We start from the raw sequence: 19,528 nt of genomic DNA, 5'->3' as shown, positions 1-19,528 counted from the left end.
ATGGTAAAAGTGCATCTGATGACCTTTCCCTCCCCTCCGACCCCCATTCTTGAGAACCCAGAGTTCACTCTGGGATTGCAACAGGATGGGTTCAGATGCTGGAGAGGCAGAGGCTCCAAACGGATAGGATGCCTATTCGACTAGCAAGAGATAATTCCATTTGACCAGCTTAAAACTGAGTATGTACTCAAGGAAGCAGATCAGGTACAATATTTGCAAGCCTGCCAGTGAGCACTTCACCCCAACCGTACGTCCTTTTGCAGAAAGGCCTCTGATGCATTTTGAGAGACATATGTCAAGAAAGATAGAGACCGAAATATTGTCTGAGCTATTCACCTTTCTCAGCAAAGCTAATCCTGCTCCACATTCCCTCTGGCAAGCCAGTTGGTGGAAAGAGATAGACCGACCTCTCTCTCACAAGGAGTGGGAGGACATCTACTACAGGGTACAGCACATAATATATCTAGTGTGGAGACGGCCTATAAAATCGCCTCTTACTGGTAATTTAACCCCACCCAGACTTGCGGCCTGGAATCCAGGGCGCTCAACTGCATGTTGGACTGGGTGTGGAGGGACGGGGACACTACTCCATCTACTACGGCACTGCCCCAAGCTCAAGCACTTCTGCAGCCAGATACTTGATGATACTGACAAGGCATTCAAAACTAGCTCCTCAGGTTGCCAGCCTACACGATATTAGGACTCCCGAACCCTCTGACACCACCCGCCCCCGCCCTCACTCTAGACGTGGTTCATGTTTTCCTCTCACATTTTTATAACACTGGGAAGAAAAACATTTCTGAATGTTCAGTGTGCATGCACAGTAAGCGCCTATTGTCCACACAGGCACGGTCAAGCATTATATATATGTATTTTTTAAATGCTATTTCACGTGAACACTGGACATTCATATTTAGCCCTGTTTCTCCAAAATGGCTGAACAGATTTTAGCAAAACAATGAAAAGGAACCAAATTACAGAAGAAGACATATTAGTGACAATCAGTTCAGCTATTTCAGAGAGAGGCAACAAAAAATATCCAATGGAAAATTCCATTTTAAAGTTGAGTGACTCTAGGAAATCAGCTTTCGTTATACAGTCACCTGGGATTGTTTGCCTTTTACAGGACATTATATTTTTGCTGGCGGCAAAACTTTGAACTTTATCCCTGCTATCTAACCAGTGAGAAAATCATTGCGCTCCTTCCTTTGAATGAGGTAAAATTAGAATTGTCCTAATTGGAATATATAATTTATCTAAAATTTGCTAGAATATTGTACAAAGTGTGCCCAGGGCCTATATGTTAAATGTCAGTCTTGGACTGCAGCACCCATTGAATCATCCACTACAGTGAGTGTAAACTGGACTACAAGCCTACCCTTTTAGCCTGTCTCTGCATATTCAAAGCAACCCCTTTTGACATGTCTAAATTTTCTTGTTTAACATTTATATCACCCCTAAGTAAGCCTTACTGCCCATAAGGCAAGGTGCATGGTATTTAAAAATTGTTACACATGTCCAAACAGTGAAAAGCCCCCCAAAAGTTATTTTCACCGTAGTAAGGCTGGCTGTTCCATTGGAAAATAACTGAATGCAATATTGAATACAAATACTGTATCATGGCAATGGGAGTAGCCAAAAAAATAAAATAAATAAGTTAAACAACCATGTTTAATAGTTGGGGTGTAGCCAACCGCTGAAGATGGCGGCCACTTGATTGGTGAGCTCATGGGACTGGATATCCCCATTTTTCAACTGTAAAAGGGCACCATCTGCTACCAACGAATTTCCGATATTGCTGACCCCCTCAAGGGCGACACATTGCTGCGAATGAAGATCCCTACTCACCCTCAGACGAGGCTCTGACTGCACCATGCCTACCTAAACGCTGCCTGCTCAGTGACTGAATGATGGGTGGCCAGAGTGTCTGCAGAATCCCTGTACCAGCCCTAGTTGAGATGCTGCTACCTGCCAAAATCATGCAGAAGCTCAACATGAGAGCATGCTGCGAAGTACTACATGGCTAACCTGAGCAGCCATGCCGTCAGACCAGATTAGAGATTTAGGGGGGCCCCTGGACTCTCCCGGGGGCCGGAACCTGCCTGCAGTGGCTGGTGTAAGAGTGAGCAACAGTAACCCGTCCCAAGATTGGTGTGGGACACATTAGCCTTTGGCACTGCTGCAAAAGGTGATGTGTTCCACCAAAGAGACCGCAGTTATACTGGGTGGCAACAGTCAAGTGTGTCCATGGAGGGGCTGCGCAAGATAAGGAGAGACCTCATGAATTGCAGTGAAGAGGCTGAGTGAGGCGCTGCAGAGCCTGGCAGAGGCTGCTGTGGAGCCTGGAGTGGTTCCCCCGACCGAGCCGACTAGATGAAGAATCGAGGTGTGCATGCCAACACAGTGTGCGCACCTAGAAGTTGGCCTTGTGCTGAGTGGTGCCTACATTAGGCCTGCACAAATCACTGGAGTGCCACGGGCAGCATAGCAATCCTCTCTGAACCTGTTTTGGGAGCCTTGGGCAGCGCAGGTTAACAGTTGGGAGCAAGCCCCTGCAGAGGCTGGGTGGTGAATCTGCACCCCCACCCCCAAAAAAACATAAAAACACTTAGCAATAGCCTGGATGATGTTTCCTCCACCTTAAGGAACTTTTGTCCTAGCCTCTGGTGCTTCCTCACTCCTATGACCTCCTATGCCACCACAGAGGAGACTGACTTGCAGCTGGCTCCCTATATGAATGAGGAATACCCCCACAGGGATAATTACAAGAGATGGTAGGTGAAGCCACTACTGGAGCTCCCCCTGAATGGTAAAATGCTGAATACACTTATATTAACTTGGGTGAACAAAACAGGAGGCGTATTTAACACATTCTTGCATCCCCTCTCCTGAGACACATGTGAATGTAAAAGCTTGAAGAAAGGAGGGAGGACTTCTCGCCTCTTTGCTGACTGCCACCACACAACGCAGCCTCGACAATTAATTGGACCGGAGAAGCCATAGCAGTCAACAAATGCCATATAACGTTATAGTCTCACAAAATGGGCCGCACAAGGGGCAAAACCGCGGACTTATGAACATGCCAGATCCCAATCAATCCATTCAGATGGCTCTTCCGTACAAGCGTCAGTGGAGCCTATACCTTCCCATGATCACCGATGCCAAACAGGATAAAGTGGACGCTATCCTGAAGGAAATACATGGGTCCAGAGTGACTTTAGAGCAGCACCTGGAGACCATTAATACGGTCCTCTGCCTCCCCATGAACGACCACAAAAAATTGGCAGATACAGTCCAAAGCAATAAGGAGACCCTTGCTCTTTACACGCCCTGGAAATCTGAAAGCACCACTCCAATCGCACATCTTCAGCGCAAAGTCAACCTATTACAGGACCGTGCTGAAGAAGTGGAGGGGTGAGCACGTCGAAACAAGGTTAGGGTCATCAAAATGCCAGAAGGAATTTAAGCCCCTAATGCTACGCAATATGTGGAAGACAGGCTGCGGAACTCAGTGGGGCCGACTACTCCTTCTGACCGGTTTGCGGTGGAGAGGGGACACCGGGTTCCTGCTACAAGACCACCTCCTAGAGCACCCATGCGACTAGTAGTGTCCTGGATTCTGAACTCCAAAGATGGTGATACCCTCCTTTGCAATGCTCGAGTAAAGGCACCTATCTTGATAGGTAATGCTCGGATTCCACTGTTCCAAGATTACACAACCTCTGTCCAACGCCAGAGGAACTCCTTCCAGGTGGTGAAAACCGTTCCGTTTGGTGGGCCAATTCTATTTATTGATGTTCCCAGTGTAGGAAAGTACCCTATTTTTGGCATGGTTACCCCCACTTTTTGCCTGCTAACAGTATGCTTAAACTGTTATCACTAGGATCCTGCTAACCAGGACCCCAGTGATTGTGCTCTCTCTTCTAAATTTGGTTACTTCTGCACACTTTCTACCCCACAATTGGCAGAGTGATGTACACCTGCAAGTCCCTAGAATATGGTACTTAGGTACCCAGGGCATTTGTACAACAAGGGTCCCCCATGGGCTGCAGCACGTATTATGACATTCATGGGAGCCCATGCAAACTGTCTGCACGCCTGCCTTTGCAGCCTGCATGAGAAGGTAAATGCACCCTTTCACTGCTGGTCACTGTAAGACATCCCTATGGTAGGCCCTCTTAGCCCAGAGGGCAGGGCGCAGATTCCTGTGCGGGAGGGCACCCTTGTATGAGCAGAGGTGTCCCTACAAACTCCAGTTCCAATGCACTGGACTCTAAGTGCGAGGAAGCTATTTTACCCATGTACTGGCTACAGGTCACTCACTACCTGTGGTCCAGCTACATAATATTATCTCCGAACCTGGACATGTTTGGTGTCAAACATGTCAAAAGCATACCCCAATACTAATGCCAGTATTGGTGACATGATTCCATGCACTCTGGGGGCTTCTTAAAGGATTCTTAAAGGACCCTAGGTATTGCTCCTACCAGTCTTTCAGGGTTGATGAGCAACACATGCTGCCACCACCCCAAAGACAGGGTTCTGCCCTCCTGCTGCTTGACCAGCTCAAACAGGGAAGGCAGAAAAAAGAATTTCCTGTGGGAGAGGGGATACAACACCCTCTCCCTTGGAAATAGTTGTTAAATGGCTGGGGAGGGGTAGCCTTCCCTCACTACAGGTTTGCTTTGAAGGGCACATTTGGTGCCCTCCTTGCATAATCCGGTTTGCACCAGTCCAGTCTCCCGCCCCCTCCCCCGGTCCCTGTTCTAGCGTGAAAGCACACAAAGGAAAGGGAAGTAACCACTCCCCTGTCCATCACCACTGTAGGGGTGGTGCCCAGAGCTCCTTGAGGTGGCCACTTGATTCTTGAGGTGGCCACTTGATTCTGTCATCTTGGAAAAAAGATGTGCAGAGGCCCTGGGAGCATCTGGTTGGTCAGGACAGGTGACGGACTTCAGTTACCCCCTCTGATATCTCCAAGTTGGTCTGAGTGATCCCCTTGTCCCTGCTGTCCATCTTGGGAGACGGTGAGCCCTTGCCTCTCTTTGCAGGACAGTACCCCAATTCTTGCGACACAGGCCTGTTGACTCCTGCTCTGAGGGATCTTCAGGCTCCAAGTACCCCCGGCCTCCTGCAATTCATCCTTGCAAGGACATTCTCTCTACTGCTCCAATAATGTGGGACTCCCTTCCAAGAGTGCTGACTGGGCCTCACTGCAACTTTCTGTGCCTGCTGCTAGTGGGTTGCCTGTAGGAGCTGCGACTGTTTCTGCTGGTTCTCTGACTGCTGAGGGTCAGCCCAGACTCTCCTCCAAGGGTCGAGTGCCCTGGACCTTGCTGGTCCTATTCTTCCCTGCAAATCTTCTTTTGCTCCATCTTGCACAGCTACAAGGACTCCAGGGCTCCACAGCTGATCAGGTTTCCCCCATCGACCCGGATTTTCATCCACAGAAGGGTGGGTAATGGCTCCCGCCCCTCCTGGACACCCCTGTGTGGACTGGACTCTGTCCCCTTCTTCCAGAATCCTCTGTTGAGTTCCACCTGACTGGTCTGGTCTTTCAATCTTCCAAGTCAACTTGTTAGTCCTTGGAAATCCCAGGTACTTTGGGGGACCAGAGTTCTCCCAGCTCCCTTCTAACTAGTCCACATCCTTGAGTGGGGGACTTCACTTTCAATTAAACTTTTTTAGTATATGATTAGCACCCCCCCTCCCAATATAGGGCCCTAACTATTCTTTAGTGTTTCTGGCTAATGCTTGTCATTCCTATATGCCATTTCCTGATATTCACTATGTATAACCTAATGTGTACTTACCTCCAGTTGGGGGACTGCCTGTACGTAATTTAGTGTAGTGTTACTGCAATAAAGTACCTTTATTTTTGTAACACTGTATGGTTCCTATCATGCGTGATAAATTGCTGTGTGACTTTTGGTATTGCAGGAGCTTTGCACATCTTGTGGATAACTCTTGGCTGCACATCACAGCTACTACTAGAGAGTTATGGCTTCCTAAGACACTGTCTTCATCTACTAATAGGGGTTGCCTGGACCTGGTACAAGGTGCAAAACCAGACGTCCACCACTAACCAGGCCAGCTTCCTACAACCTTAGCCCCCAAAGACTAGGACCGTAGGTCTAATACTTACCTGTAAACTGTGAATATCTTTTCCCCCCCCATACTGCATTGCCTTAAATGAAAATTGGACTGTGTCCATTTCTGAAGTTGTAAAGTATTACCTGAAAACCGTTTTAACTGTGAATTACAAACTGCATTTGATACTTGAAAGTGATACATTCTTCAAACTGTACTTACCTTGAATAAAGATCCTTTTGGTTCTAGGAATAAAGTAACAAAATATATTTTCGGATACATAAAACATTGGACTGGAGTTAATCATTGAGTGTGTGCCTAATTTTTTGACTGTGTGTACAACAAATGCTCAGCACTACCCTTTGATAAGTTTAACTGCTCGACCACTGTACCGCAAAAGAGAGCATCAGTATTATCTACTTTAGCCTCTGTAAAGCCTCTGGGGATCCACTGGACTGTGTACACTACAACTTACTTTGGTATAGTATATACAAAGCCACCTTCCTACAACACCCATTATTATATCCTCCAACCCAACAAACTGACAGGTCTGTTAGAAAATAAGACACATGAAACTTTCTAATAGTTGATAAGGCTCATGGACTGGTTCCTACCTCAATTCTGCTTCTTTTAAGTTGCTTGTAGTGTCCACTCTCAAAGCTTGTTTAGCATCCTCCAACACGTTTTCCATGTAAGTTTTATCAGAAGACTGTGCATGAAGTTCAATTCTAGTACAGCGCTCGCTGGCCAAAATGTCCTCTAGCTGGCGTATGCTATTCTGCTGCTCCTTTACCTGCTTCTCCAGTTCCACTATTCTGGTTGCCTGCTCCTCTTGGATGCATTTCATTTCAGCATCATGGATATCCAACTCACCAGGTTTAGTTTGTGTTTTCATCGCGGACCCTGCTTGGAGGCTCATGGAGACTAAGTCCAACTCCTCCTGTGCTTGCGCCTCACCCATCTTGCTCAGCTGCTTTTGGCCAGCCTCTTTTTCAGCCCTGACAAGCTGCTTCTTGTGTTTCAGTTTCAATTCATCTTCCTCACTCTGCTCTTTATTTTCTTCAACAGCTAATTCTCTTACACCCTCCATGTCTTCCTGGTATTTTACCTGTCAACAATACAAATGATGAGCAGATACTCCAAGCTACACAGAAAATACAAGTCAATGCCTCTGAAAACCAACCACAGCCAACAAAAGAAAATGTTTCAGGTATCTTAAGTAAACTAAACTTTTGACTAAAAGTAAAATTATCATCTGAATAGAAGAATTTGTTAACTTCTTTAATGTGTTTTTTTCAAAGATTGCGGTTATACAGGGAACTTTTAGACACATTTAGTACTGCTATAAGCCTTGGTGCTCCTAGGACACTTTCTACTGCAATAATGCATGCGTCAAGCCGTGTGAGTAGTGAAGAGGGTCAATGATTAGTGGTTTTCTCCTTTCCTTTTAGACCAATGTAGGCATACATGCACAATGTGCTATATTTGCTCACCCTTTATATTCAGCACAGGTTACACGTGTTACTAACACACCTTAATAAAGGACAGTCTATGAACAGTGCCAACTGTGAGCTTTTTCCCCTCTGTGAGATATGCCACCTCCAGTAAGGAGTTTCAGGGCTCTCCTGTGACCTTTTGTTAGGAACAAGATAAAATATACAAACTCCCAGATCCACACTTATCTTAGAAAAAATTCTTATTCACAAACATGCAAAAAGACAGTTACTTACATGTAACAATCTGTTTGTATCTTGAAGTGATAGAGATTGACTTTGTGTGCAGACTTCTGCCGTATAGATTTGGGCAGCTGCAAATTGCTTTTCTTGGAAGAAGTAGTTTCAGTATCCAGGTTACTGACGATATTGCCCCTATGTCAAAGATCATACATGTACAGAGATTCCATGTTTTTTTTTTTTCCTTCCACACCTCTACAGGATTTGGACAAATTTCTGCCAGTCTGCAACTCCTACTTGCCAAAAAAATCTGAATTCTCTGTGCCAGGAAACTGGAGAACTTTCAGTCAAGAAACGACTAACCATTCAATGAGAAGAGCAAAAAAATCATTGATACATTGACTGCATTTAAGTCATATCGTTTTACAAGCCTGGGACAACGTCATAAGAATGACGTGTGGGGGATTATAACGAACACAATGTTTCCATTTTGCCCTAGATGTGACAAAGTTCACACAGTCAGATCAGCACAGAGTCAAGTAATCTCTCTCTTGAGGGATAACAACAAGGTGCCCTGCACAATGTCTAACCCCCTTAGATCAAAGAAAATTGTTTGCACCAAAGAGACAGACACTGAGCTTATTGTTCCACCACGAAGAATCAGTTCCTGGCTTAGCTCCTTTACTCTGAAAGATGTACCAACACTAAACCTTATCTTTTTCATACATTCTGCTCCTTAAAACAACCACTACATGCTACTCTTCCCCACCTCTGCAATGTCTGGTACTAGTAGTCATAGTACACTCTTTAGAGGATACATGCAACCTCCCCATTTACACCTAAATCAACTACAACAGTAACACTGTGTAAGAAAGTGCCTCTTTTAGTATGGGTACTCTACTAACATGTAGCAGTGGCAAATACATTAAGTGCATGTGCTTCCTTATTTGAAACATGCTGTAGACTGTAACTCCCTGTTTTGGTCTATTTAACTTACCTGACTCAATTGTAATTGATGCCTAAAGTGCACCCATTCAATAGAAAGTAAGGTGTCCTATGTGAATTGCAGTGTGTATTTACAACATCCACGAGTAATACAAATATGTTTCTACCAAAGGCATCACAGTAAGGGCAGGCAGACATTTCTTGAGGGGCAAACCCCTGACTCTGACCACTCCATGACGTTACTCAAGATGCTACGATTCTCTCTGGAGAACAATTTTCCTATTTGAGAATCAATGAAAACAAACAGACTGCAAATGGAAGCTGCTTTGTATCTAATTATGCCTGCATCTTCCTGGGGTGGTGGAAGTCGCAATTTGTCTGGTCAGATGGTAATGAGAAGTGGACTCAACACCTGATTTTCTGGTAATGATACATTTGATTATTTGTTTCTCATGTGGGATGGCCCAAAACAGTCTTTGAATGATTTATTGGTTTGGTTATCCAATAATGATTTAAATCTTTAATCCACGTGCGCAACGGATAGTTCATCCATGGAATTTCTAAACATTCTTGTTTCTGTGGCCGAGGGGACCATACATACCCACCTCTATAGAAGGAATATGTTGGGCAACAGTATCCTGCATGCCAACAGTCACCATCCACCAAATCTCAAATGGAGCATCCCCTATCAGGAGTTGGTCAGGGCCAAGAGAAAATCAGCACAAACCATGCGTTTGAGAAAAAATAGGCAAAAAAAGGTGGGTAGATTCAGATTAGAGGGAACCCTGAGAGAGTGATTAAGGCAGCATGCAACACGGTTTGTAATGTCAACAGGGATAGTCTCCTCATACCAAAGGGTAAGACAGTGAGATTTATCACCACTTACAACAGTGACTATCGGTTCAGTAGGATTTTGAAGAAATATTGGCATCTGATCAAAGCTGACAGACTGATTGGCAACACAAGGTGCAGGTCATTAAGAGGCATATTAGTAGACAGCTATCCCACTAAGGACACAGGCCTGTGGTTGAAGGAACTACAAGGTTTTTACAAGTGTGGTAAATGTAAAGCATGTGCTGTTAGTATGAACAAGAAGTGAAAGTTACTTACCTTCGTTAACAAAATATCTGTTAGAGACATATTCTAGTTGCAGATTCCTTATCTTAGAATTTCCCCCCAGGCATCAGACTGGATCCAGAGATTTTTCTTCGAGCAATACCCTTGCGCGTCAGTAGGGGGCGTCGGTCGACTCCGCGGGCATCGTCGTGATGACGTCGGGAGAAGTATATAGCCGCCACCTTAGCGCAGTGACGTCAGTTTCTTTTAACGACTTTCCACGCCAAAGCGCAGAGGTGCTAAGAACACTGAGATTGGTGAGCCAGAGCAAAGGACCTGAAAGGGGAATCCCTGTCCCAAGAAATCAGTTTGCAAGCAGGGAGGATGGGTTGGCGGTAAGGAATCTGCAACTAGAATATGTCTCTACCAGATATTTAGTTACCGAAGGTAAGTAACTTGTACATCTGATAGAGACTTCTAGTTGCAGATTCCTTACCTTAGAATAGATACCCAAGCAATGCCATCCTCGGTGGTGGGCTGCGAATCAAGATCATACTATGAAGTCCTGTAGGACTGAACGACCAAAGTAGCCGCACCAACAGACCTGACTGTCCAGGCAATAGTGTTTAGCAAACATGTGCAGGGACGCCCACGTAGCTGCCTGACAAATATCCAGGACAGAAACTCCATGGGCTAACGCAGTGGAAGCAGCAGTTGCTCTGGTGGAAAGAGCACGCAAGAGCTCAGGAGGTTGCTTCTTGGTCAAAGCGTAGCACATTTTGATGCAAAGAAGCACCCATTGAGAGACGGTACGCTTTTGCACCACCTTACCTTTTTTCACACCCACATACCCAACAAAGAGTTGATCGTTCACCCGGAAAGCTTTAGTACGATTAAGATAGAATGCCAACTCTCTTTTTGGATCCAGATGGGGGAGTCTCTCCTCCTCATGGGAAGGATGGGGGTGCATAGAAAGTAGGCAGGGTGATGGACTGGCCTACATGAAAAGACGTAACCACCTTAGGAAGGAAGGAAGCCTTAGAGCACAACACCACTTGGTCAGGGTGCACAGACAAGTATGGAGATTTAGATGAGAGGACTTGAAGCTCACTCACCCTGCGAGCAGAGGTGATAGCAACAAGAAAGGTGGGTTTGAAGGTGAGGAGTCGCAAGGGACAATTAAGCATGAGCTCAAAGGGAGTAATCATTAAATAAATAAGTGCAAGATTGAGGTCCCAATGAGGCATGATAAATGGAGTTGGAGGAAATAAATGGGTGAGTCCTTTTAGGAATCTACTCACAATAGGAGATTTAAAAACTGAGGGCTGAGCAGGTAACCTAAGGAGGGACGAAATGGGAGATTAATACCCTTCAAGGGTGCCCAAAGCAGAGCCCTGCTGGGCCAAAGAAAGAATGAACAAAAGAATCTTGGATAGAGGGTCAGAAAGGGGATCAACAGTTTTGTTGGTGCACCATGCCACACATTTATTCTAATGACAGGGGTATACAGTTTTGGTTGAGGGACGCCTGGCTGGCAAGTTAACTTCACAGACTTCGGGTAGACAATCAAAAGTCGTCAACTGTCGCCGCTCAATCTCCACGCATGAAGGTTGAGGTTGCACAGGTTTGGGTGAAGAACCGTCCCCTGCTGCTGTGACAGAAGATCCGCCCAAAGAGGCAGTCTGACTGGAGGATCGATGGACATGCTCAATAGCTCTGGATGCCATACTCACGTGCCCAGTCTGGAGCCACAAAAGATGACTTGGGCCCAGTCGTTCCTGATCTTCTTGAGAACTCTGGGACAGAAGTGGTATAGGCAAAAAGGAGGCCGGAGTTCCATTCGAGACAAAGTCTCTGAGCGAGTGCCGCCTTGGAAACACCAACGTGACATTGTGGCGTTCTCTACGGAGGCAAATAGATCTAACCAAGGCTCTCCACCTGCTGAAAGAGACCTTGCGCCACCTCTGGATAGAGATGCCATTCATGATCGGTTGTGCATCGACGGCTGAATTTGTCCGCTTTGTCGTTGAGGGAACCCGCCACATGTTGAACCATCAGGGTAATGCCCTGATGTTCCTGCCATGTCCAGAGGCGTAGTGCCTCCTGACAAAGGGTCCAGGACTCTACTCAGTCCTGTTTGTTGCAGTACCACATAGCGGTAGTACTGTCCGTGAACACCTGCACTACTTTCCCTTTGAGAGAGGGAAGAAATGCTTTCAACACAAGCCTGATCCCCCGGAGCTCCAGAAGACTGATATGGCACCCAGACTCCGCCGGAGACCAGAGGCCTCTGATCTCCACCTCTCCCATGTGGCCGACCCAACCCAGAAGTGACACATCTGTCACTATAGAGAGATCTGGTTGGGGAAGGAAGAGGGATCTGCCGTGGACCCAATGCGGATTAGAAAGCCACTTTTGCAGGTCTTTCGCAGTCCCCTCCGAGATCTGGACCATGTCGGAGAGATTCCCCTGATGCTGCAGGTCCCAATGCAGAGCCTGCATATGCCATCTTGCATGTGTTACTAACCGGATGCAGGAGGCCATGAGGCCGAGCAGCCTCATAATCAGTCTCACTGAAACCCAAGACCGAGGCCGAAAAGATCGGAATCATTGCCTGAATGTCTTGGACTTGCTTTTTGGGAGGATAAGCCCAAAAATGCACTGTGTCCAGAACAGCTCAGATGAAAGGGAGCGTCAGAGAGAGTCAGGTGTGACTTCGCTACATTTATAGTGAACCACAGCGTGTGCAGGAGGATCGCCGTAGTCTGAAGGTGGGAGATGACTTTCTAGGGCGAGTCTGCCTTCAACAGTCAGTCGTCGAGGTAGGGGAAGACTGAGACCACTAACCTGCGCAGATGAGCTGCAACCACCATCACTTTCGTGAACACCCGAGGGGCGCTCGTAAGGCCGACTGGGAGCACAGTAAACAAATTGCTCGTGACCTACCATGAATTGTAGGTAACGTCTGTGGGCAGGCAGGATGGGGATATGGAAATAAGCATCCCACAAGTCCAACGCTACCACCCAGTCTTCTGGGTCCAAGGCAGACAGAACCTGAGCCAGGATGAGCATTTTGAATTTCTCCTTCTTGAGGAAGTAGTTCAGGTCCCGAAGGTCTAGGATAGGATATAAGCCCTTGTCCTTTTTCGGCACCAGAAAGTAGCGGGAATAACAGCCACGACCTACTTTGGGCACCTACTTTTCTATAGCTCCCTTGGCCACGAGAGCTGCGACTTCCTGGCAGAGAAGTGCCAAATGATCCTCTGGAAGGTTACTGAAGGATGGAGGCATGGCAGGTGGAGCAGATTCGAAAGGGAGGGAGTAGCCCTTTCGAACAATCTGCAAAACCCACCTGTTCGTAGTGATGGATTCCCAGTGGGGCAGGTGATGGTGAATCCTGCTGCCAAATAGATGGGAGTGAGGGGACAGACTAGGAGCGTTTGGAGGCTGCAGCGGGGGCAGAGGTGGACTGAGCAGACCTCCTGGTTCCCTGTCCCAACCCCACATGGGATTCCATGTCCCCAGCCACGCAAAGGCTGGACAGCATGGGTGGCACGGTGGCTGGGTGGAGGAAGCGTCAGGGATCCCCTTCTGTGGCCACGAAATGTGTGAAAAGCAGACTGTGGGGGGCGAGGGGCAGAGGAAAGACCAAGGGACCGTGCTGTAGCCCGGGAATCCTTGAATCGCTCCAAGACTGAATCAGCTTTGTCCCCAAAGAGACAGGAGCCATCAAAGGGCATGTCCATGAGTGACTGTTGGACATCCCGAGAAAAACCAGAAGTACACAACCATGCGTGGCGTCTCAAGGCCACCGTTGTAGCAACCAATCTGCCCAGAGAGTTGGTCGTGTCCAGCCCACAACGGATTGTGAACTTTGCTGCATCTCTCCCATTGTTCACAGCTTGGGAGACAATAGCATGGCCTCCTCCGGTATCTGCGACAGGACCTGTGCAACCGTGTCCCACAAAGAGTGGGTACAGCGGCCCAAAACGCATGTGGTGTTCACAGACCACAGCGCAAGACTGGAAGAAGAAAACAACTTCTTACCAAACTGTTCCAGCCTTTTTGATTCCCTGTCCGGGGGTGCTGAAGGGAATGCGCCTGAAGAAGAGGAAGCCTGGATGACAGGACTCTAAGGCGTGGGGTGTTGGGACAGGAATTTAGGGTAGTTCGGAGCAGGCCGATGGCAGCGTATTATAGTCCTATTGACAGGAGCCCTTGTGTTGGGTTTGGACCAAGAACCCAAAAGGACATCGGTGAGGGCTTCATTGAATGGCAAAAGGGGTTCTGAAGTAGAAGCACCTCAGTCAGGAGATTAGACCTGAACTCTACAGTAGGAAGCGCAAGGCCAAGGACCTCTAATGCTCTACTGACCACCATACCGTAAGTCGCCCCCTCTGCCGTGGCGACGGTAGGAGGAGACAGCATGCCAGAGTCAGAAGAAGTATCCAGACCACTGGTGTTGCCCAATTCCTGAGCCCAGTCCAAAGATGAGTCACCCTGGTATTCAGAACGGTCCAGGGACCCCTCCAATCCCTCCCCAAATTTGTACCCATAGGGAAAAGGGTCCAAATCCGACCTGGGGCGAATAGGCCCCATCAAAGACAAAGGCGGCATAGGCAGACGCCGCTCTGGCTCAGAGTCATCGGTGATAAGGATCGGGTTGACGTCGATAGTAAGCACTACCGATGTCGGGAGCGTCGACAATTGACCCGGGGAAGGTCTCAAGGGTGCGACCGGCACCAGTGCAGATCCGGAGGTTACCTCGGTGGCCTGACCTGGAGCCGCCGGCGCAGAACCTAAAGGCCCCTCAACCGAACCCCTTGGGCCTGAAAGCACCTTATCTGGGCCGGTCCGCCCAAAGATGAGGTGCATAGCCTTATAGATCTCTCTAAGCTGGGCGGGGGTCGCTCCGGCAAACTAGGGGAAGCACAGAGCCGTCCCAGACACAGGCTCCGAGGACGGTCGCCTTAAGCGTCAACGCTCTTCCTGCGTCATGTCAGCCGAGCGACTGGGCGAAGTCTGAGAGCGATGGGATCTCTTCGACTTCTTCTTCTCCTCACCTGTACCTGAGGATTTAGGAGAAGACGAGTGGTGTTGGCTCCGCGAACGTTCGAGACCAGGACTTACCCGGAGTCAAGTGCCAGACCGCCATTAGCTTTAGGGACCGCTCCCTTAAAGCTTTTGGTGCATGGCCCGGCACTTAGAGCACGACTTTGGGTCGTGGTTGCGCTCGAGACACCACAGACAAACCCGATGAGGATCTGTAACCGACATCGTGCAGTGACAGTCCTTGCACGGCTTAAAACCTGTCTTTGGGGATGTCCTCGACGCACCAAATCTCACTCGAAAACTCAACAAAACGCTCGAGGTTAGTCAAAAACAGGCCAGGGTAGCTCTTCTCCGGATCAGCGCGTGGCACGGAAAGAAAATAACTGACATCACTGCGCGAAGGCGGCGTCTATATACTACTCCCAACGTCCTCACGGTGATTACGACGCCGGCGGTGTCAACCGCCGCCACCTACCGACGTGCAAGGGTATTGCTCGGAAAAAAATCTCCAGATCCAGTCTGATGCCTGGGGGAAATTCTAATGTAAGGAATCTGCAACTACAAGTCTCTATCAAATAATTTCCTTTCTCTGTGAGTAAGATCCATGAACAAAGGTCAATGTCCTCATCTATTTTTTAAAAACTTTTTTTTTTTTTTTTTGAAGCACTGTATGGCTTCAAATAGCAATTTGCCTACCACTTCCGTCTGTTATACATTCTGTTGAATCAGAAACAACTAATGTCTTTATTACAGTTTTTTTTTTTTTAACCTCACCTTCTCAAGGTCTTCTCTTGGTAGAAATTGACCCACTGTTCGCACCAGCAAATTTTATCATCTTTTCTGTGGCACTGGATCTCATGAGAAAGATGTCGACAACTGTTACTCTGCTTTTACTGATCCAATTCTCTTGTGACTTTAAGGTTGCTTCATAAGTCTATAATGGGTCACTGCAATTGTAGAGGGAATTCACACCTACTGATCTGCCACAAACCCAGAAAGGCCCCTTAGAATCGTTTACCTCTGTCTGCCAGCAAAACCACTTCAATGATCACATATTCAACAGTGATAACTAGTGCACGGCTATTTTAGCCCTCCCGAAATGTCTTCCTTTTAAAAAGGAACACGCCAACAACTTTGCTGATTGTACAGTGAAAAGGTATTCTCAAGACTGCCTAAAACATTAGAATCTAGGGGCAGCAGCAATGCAAGATTCTTTCATGTACAGGTAAACCACAGGCAGCAGCAGGACTAGTGTTATTTTCCAATGAAAACAAGCAGTGTGGCAGATGAAAAAGTTAAGTTTCTCTGGTAAAGCTATTTCCAATGTATAGAGTCCTTCCTCTGTAGAATGAAGAAACTGGTTGGTACTCCCGGAAGAGTTATGGTGCAGGGGAGCGGTACATATGTCAGAGGTAATGTGTTGCAATAACCTTTTATATAAGTGTGACTGCCCACATGACCCCTTCCGTTCTTAGACTTTTACAGCATAGCAGGATGCATGAGAACCAAACAATAAGGGAAAGCGGGCAAACAAAATCATGAGAGCACGGTATCCATCTGAATCAATAGGTAAAATAAATTCTGTGGAGAATTGATTTGAAGGACTCCCCAGTAAACCACTGATTGTCCACACAGCTTCATCTGTGCCCCCAGAGTCAAAACTGTCTTATACACATGAAAAGCAAAGGTCAAGTGGATGCTAACAAATGTATTGTTAAACAAACCTATTGCCAAAAAAACAGTCACTCGTGTCTGGAAGTAAATTTACAATTTTTCTCTTATATACAGTCTTGTTGGCAACCTTCTTGTGCACCTTCTGAAGCAGAGTAATACCAAATGTGACATTCAGTTTATAATTAGCCACAAGCTCAGTAGCATTTTAAAAGACCACAAAGCTTTGTGCAGCATATATACATCAGATCCATAAATATTGTAGAAAAGACATCTTCAGATCCAATCTTGAAGGGTGTACTCTGCCAAAAAGAAGATATGGAGGTAATGGTTTCAATGGGCTAACATGAAACTTTAGAAAGACTGGAAGGTGTTAAGCTCATAATGGTCTTTTCTAATGACTCACTTACAACAAGCATCTGGGGTAGCAGCTACCCCAGCCACCAAAAACTCACAATTGATACGGAAATGGATGTCGGATCGCCGCCTGATAGACACCTGGAGGCACCTACACCCACAAGACCGGGAATTCTCCTATTATTCCCCGGTACACCTTCTCCACACCCGCATAGACCTCATTCTTACAACTCCAGATCTAATACATAAAATCACGAGTGCCAAATATACTACCAGGGTAATCTCAGATCACTCCCCACTTATCGCCCATATTAGATGGGGCAGGCACCGTCCTGTATCCCAACATGGCGGCTGCAAACCCAGTTACTACAAGACCCGCCATTTAGAACTGACTTATCCGAACATCTCTCCTCCTACTTCACTCAAAATGATGGGACATCGAACTCCAGAGCAAACAAGTGGGATGCCTACAAAGCATTTATAAGGGGAGCTTGCATATCAAAGACAGTAGGAGTAAGGCAAACATTAGCACGCGAGCTTTGCAACCTAGAAGCGGAAGTCCACTTCTCCGAAAATAAATTCGCTAGCGGCACAATTAGCCAGGCTGAGCTCTCCGGAGTAAGAGCACAGTGGTACGAAACAGACAAACGACTAAGTCTCTTTGACTATCGACACCACATGGCCCGTACGCACTCGGAGGGGGATAGACCAGGGAAACTTCTATCTTGGCTCACAAGATCTGAACCACGGAACTCTCCTATAGGCGCCATCCGCCTCAGCACAGGTTTAATTGTGAATACCCAAGCAGATATCAATAGTGCCTTCAGAGACTACTATTGCACACTTTACAAAGCTCACCCACCTCCCTCCACAACTTGTACAGGCAAGTTCTTCAAAGACATCACCATAAAATGCCTGACCACTGTACAAACAGCTGATCTGGACAGGCCTATAGACACAAAAGAAATACAACAGGCTCTGCAACAACTGGCGCAAAATAAGGCACCCGGCAGCGATGGTCTTCCCCCTGAGTATTACACCACGTTCTCATCGCAGATTTTAACCCCATACCTCACGATGTTATCCGAAGCTAGAAAACGGGGCCAATTACCTGGCACTTGCCGGGAAGCTCTAATAGCGGTACTCCCCAAACCAGGCCGCGACCCTCTGGATGTACGCTCATACAGACCACTTTCGCTACTGAACACAAGACTGTAAACTACTAGGTAAACTCTTGGCCAATCGACTGCTCCCACATATGGCGGACTTGGTCCATCAAGATCAGTCCGGCTTTATTCCGGGCCGCAGCACCTATGGCAATATCAGAAATTTACTGCGATTAATGGCGAACACCCCAGCGGGCGACTATTTCCGAGTAGAGGTGTCCTTAGACATAGAAAAAGCATTCGACACGCTTGGTTGGCCCTTCCTGATGGAAACTCTCCATCGCATGGGCTTCGGACTGGCATACATTGCATGGGTGAAGGTGCTTTTCACTAACCCAACCGCACGGGTCAAGACAGGCGACACAATCTCCCAATCATTCAATATTGAAAGGGGTACTAGGCAAGGATGCCCATTGTCCCCTCTCCTGTTCGCTCTCGCCATCGAACCCCTAGCGGCCCGCCTACGGTTGGTAGCCCCTTTATGGGGCATCCACGATGACTACACGCACTGCATAGTATCTTTATATGCAGACGACGCCCTAATCTTTCTCCGTAACTATAATGACTCTCTACCTGACTTACTGAAACTATTGCGTGAATTCGGCTCACTCGCCGGGTTGGAGGTGAACTGGACAAAATCGTGTATATTCCCCATGCGTCCGGTTCCTGAGGCACAGAGGGCACTCTCCAACCCGGGCGATTTGAAGTGGTGCTTCACAACTTTCAAGTACCTCGGCATAAACATATATCACGACACATACTATCTCAGGGACGGTAATCTAGGGCAGGCGATCAGAACCATTAGAGGTTCCTTGCCCTTCTGGAGCTCACTCCCGCTCTCACCTATGGGCAGAGTGGCCATTGCTAAAATGATAATCCTTCCCCGTCTCCTCTATTTTTTTATGGCTCTACCGTTGATATTACCTGCCTCATTCTTTAAACCATTGAATAGCCTTCTAACAGCCTTAATTTGGGGCAACGGAAGGAGACGTGTAGCATTAACTAAACTACATCAACCACTGGCCATGGGTGGCATGGGAGCTCCCAGATTTGAACTATATTACGCAGCCGCCCAGTTACAATGGACATCCACCTGGCTAGGATGCCCCGACAAAGCGGAATCACAACAGATCCTCTCCTCCTTGGGTAACACAGGAGTACTTCAGTACCTTATGAATCGAGAGCACCCAAAACACCCACACAATATATTACTGAAAACAGCGCACCGGTTATGGGGCCGCTACGTACTAACAGATGATCAATCACCGCCGTACTCCCACAGGATCCCACTACTAGCAAACTCAAAACTCGCAAATATAGCTCCCTAGGTGGGTCTGGGTGGATGGGTCGATAAAGGCATAAGCACAATTGGGGATTTATACAGCGAAGGCCACCTCCATTAAATACAACTTGGGGCAAGGCGGCTTCATAACATTCGGTGCAGTGCGACAGATGCTACGGGCCGGCTGGAACTCCGGCAACATCGAGTCTAGCATTTCCCCTACGCTCCATGACATA

At 47.3% G+C, this 19,528-nt stretch overlaps 1 protein-coding gene across 1 annotated transcript in view; it reads right to left on the bottom strand.

Annotated features, from left to right (window-relative positions):
- Positions 1-18,066: 18,066 nt before the first annotated feature.
- The window catches only part of LOC138283614 (golgin subfamily A member 4-like), a 129,098-nt gene continuing 127,636 nt past the window's right edge, over positions 18,067-19,528 (bottom strand). The window contains exon 16 of the mRNA XM_069221551.1: positions 18,067-18,155. Coding sequence (XP_069077652.1) covers positions 18,067-18,155 — 89 coding nt within the window. The remainder of the gene's footprint in view (positions 18,156-19,528) is intronic.

Source organism: Pleurodeles waltl, chromosome 3_1 (genome assembly GCF_031143425.1).
Source record: "Pleurodeles waltl isolate 20211129_DDA chromosome 3_1, aPleWal1.hap1.20221129, whole genome shotgun sequence".
NCBI lineage: Eukaryota > Metazoa > Chordata > Amphibia > Caudata > Salamandridae > Pleurodeles > Pleurodeles waltl.
Note: the sequence above shows the minus strand (reverse complement) of the source record. Positions and strands in the feature narration are given on the sequence as shown.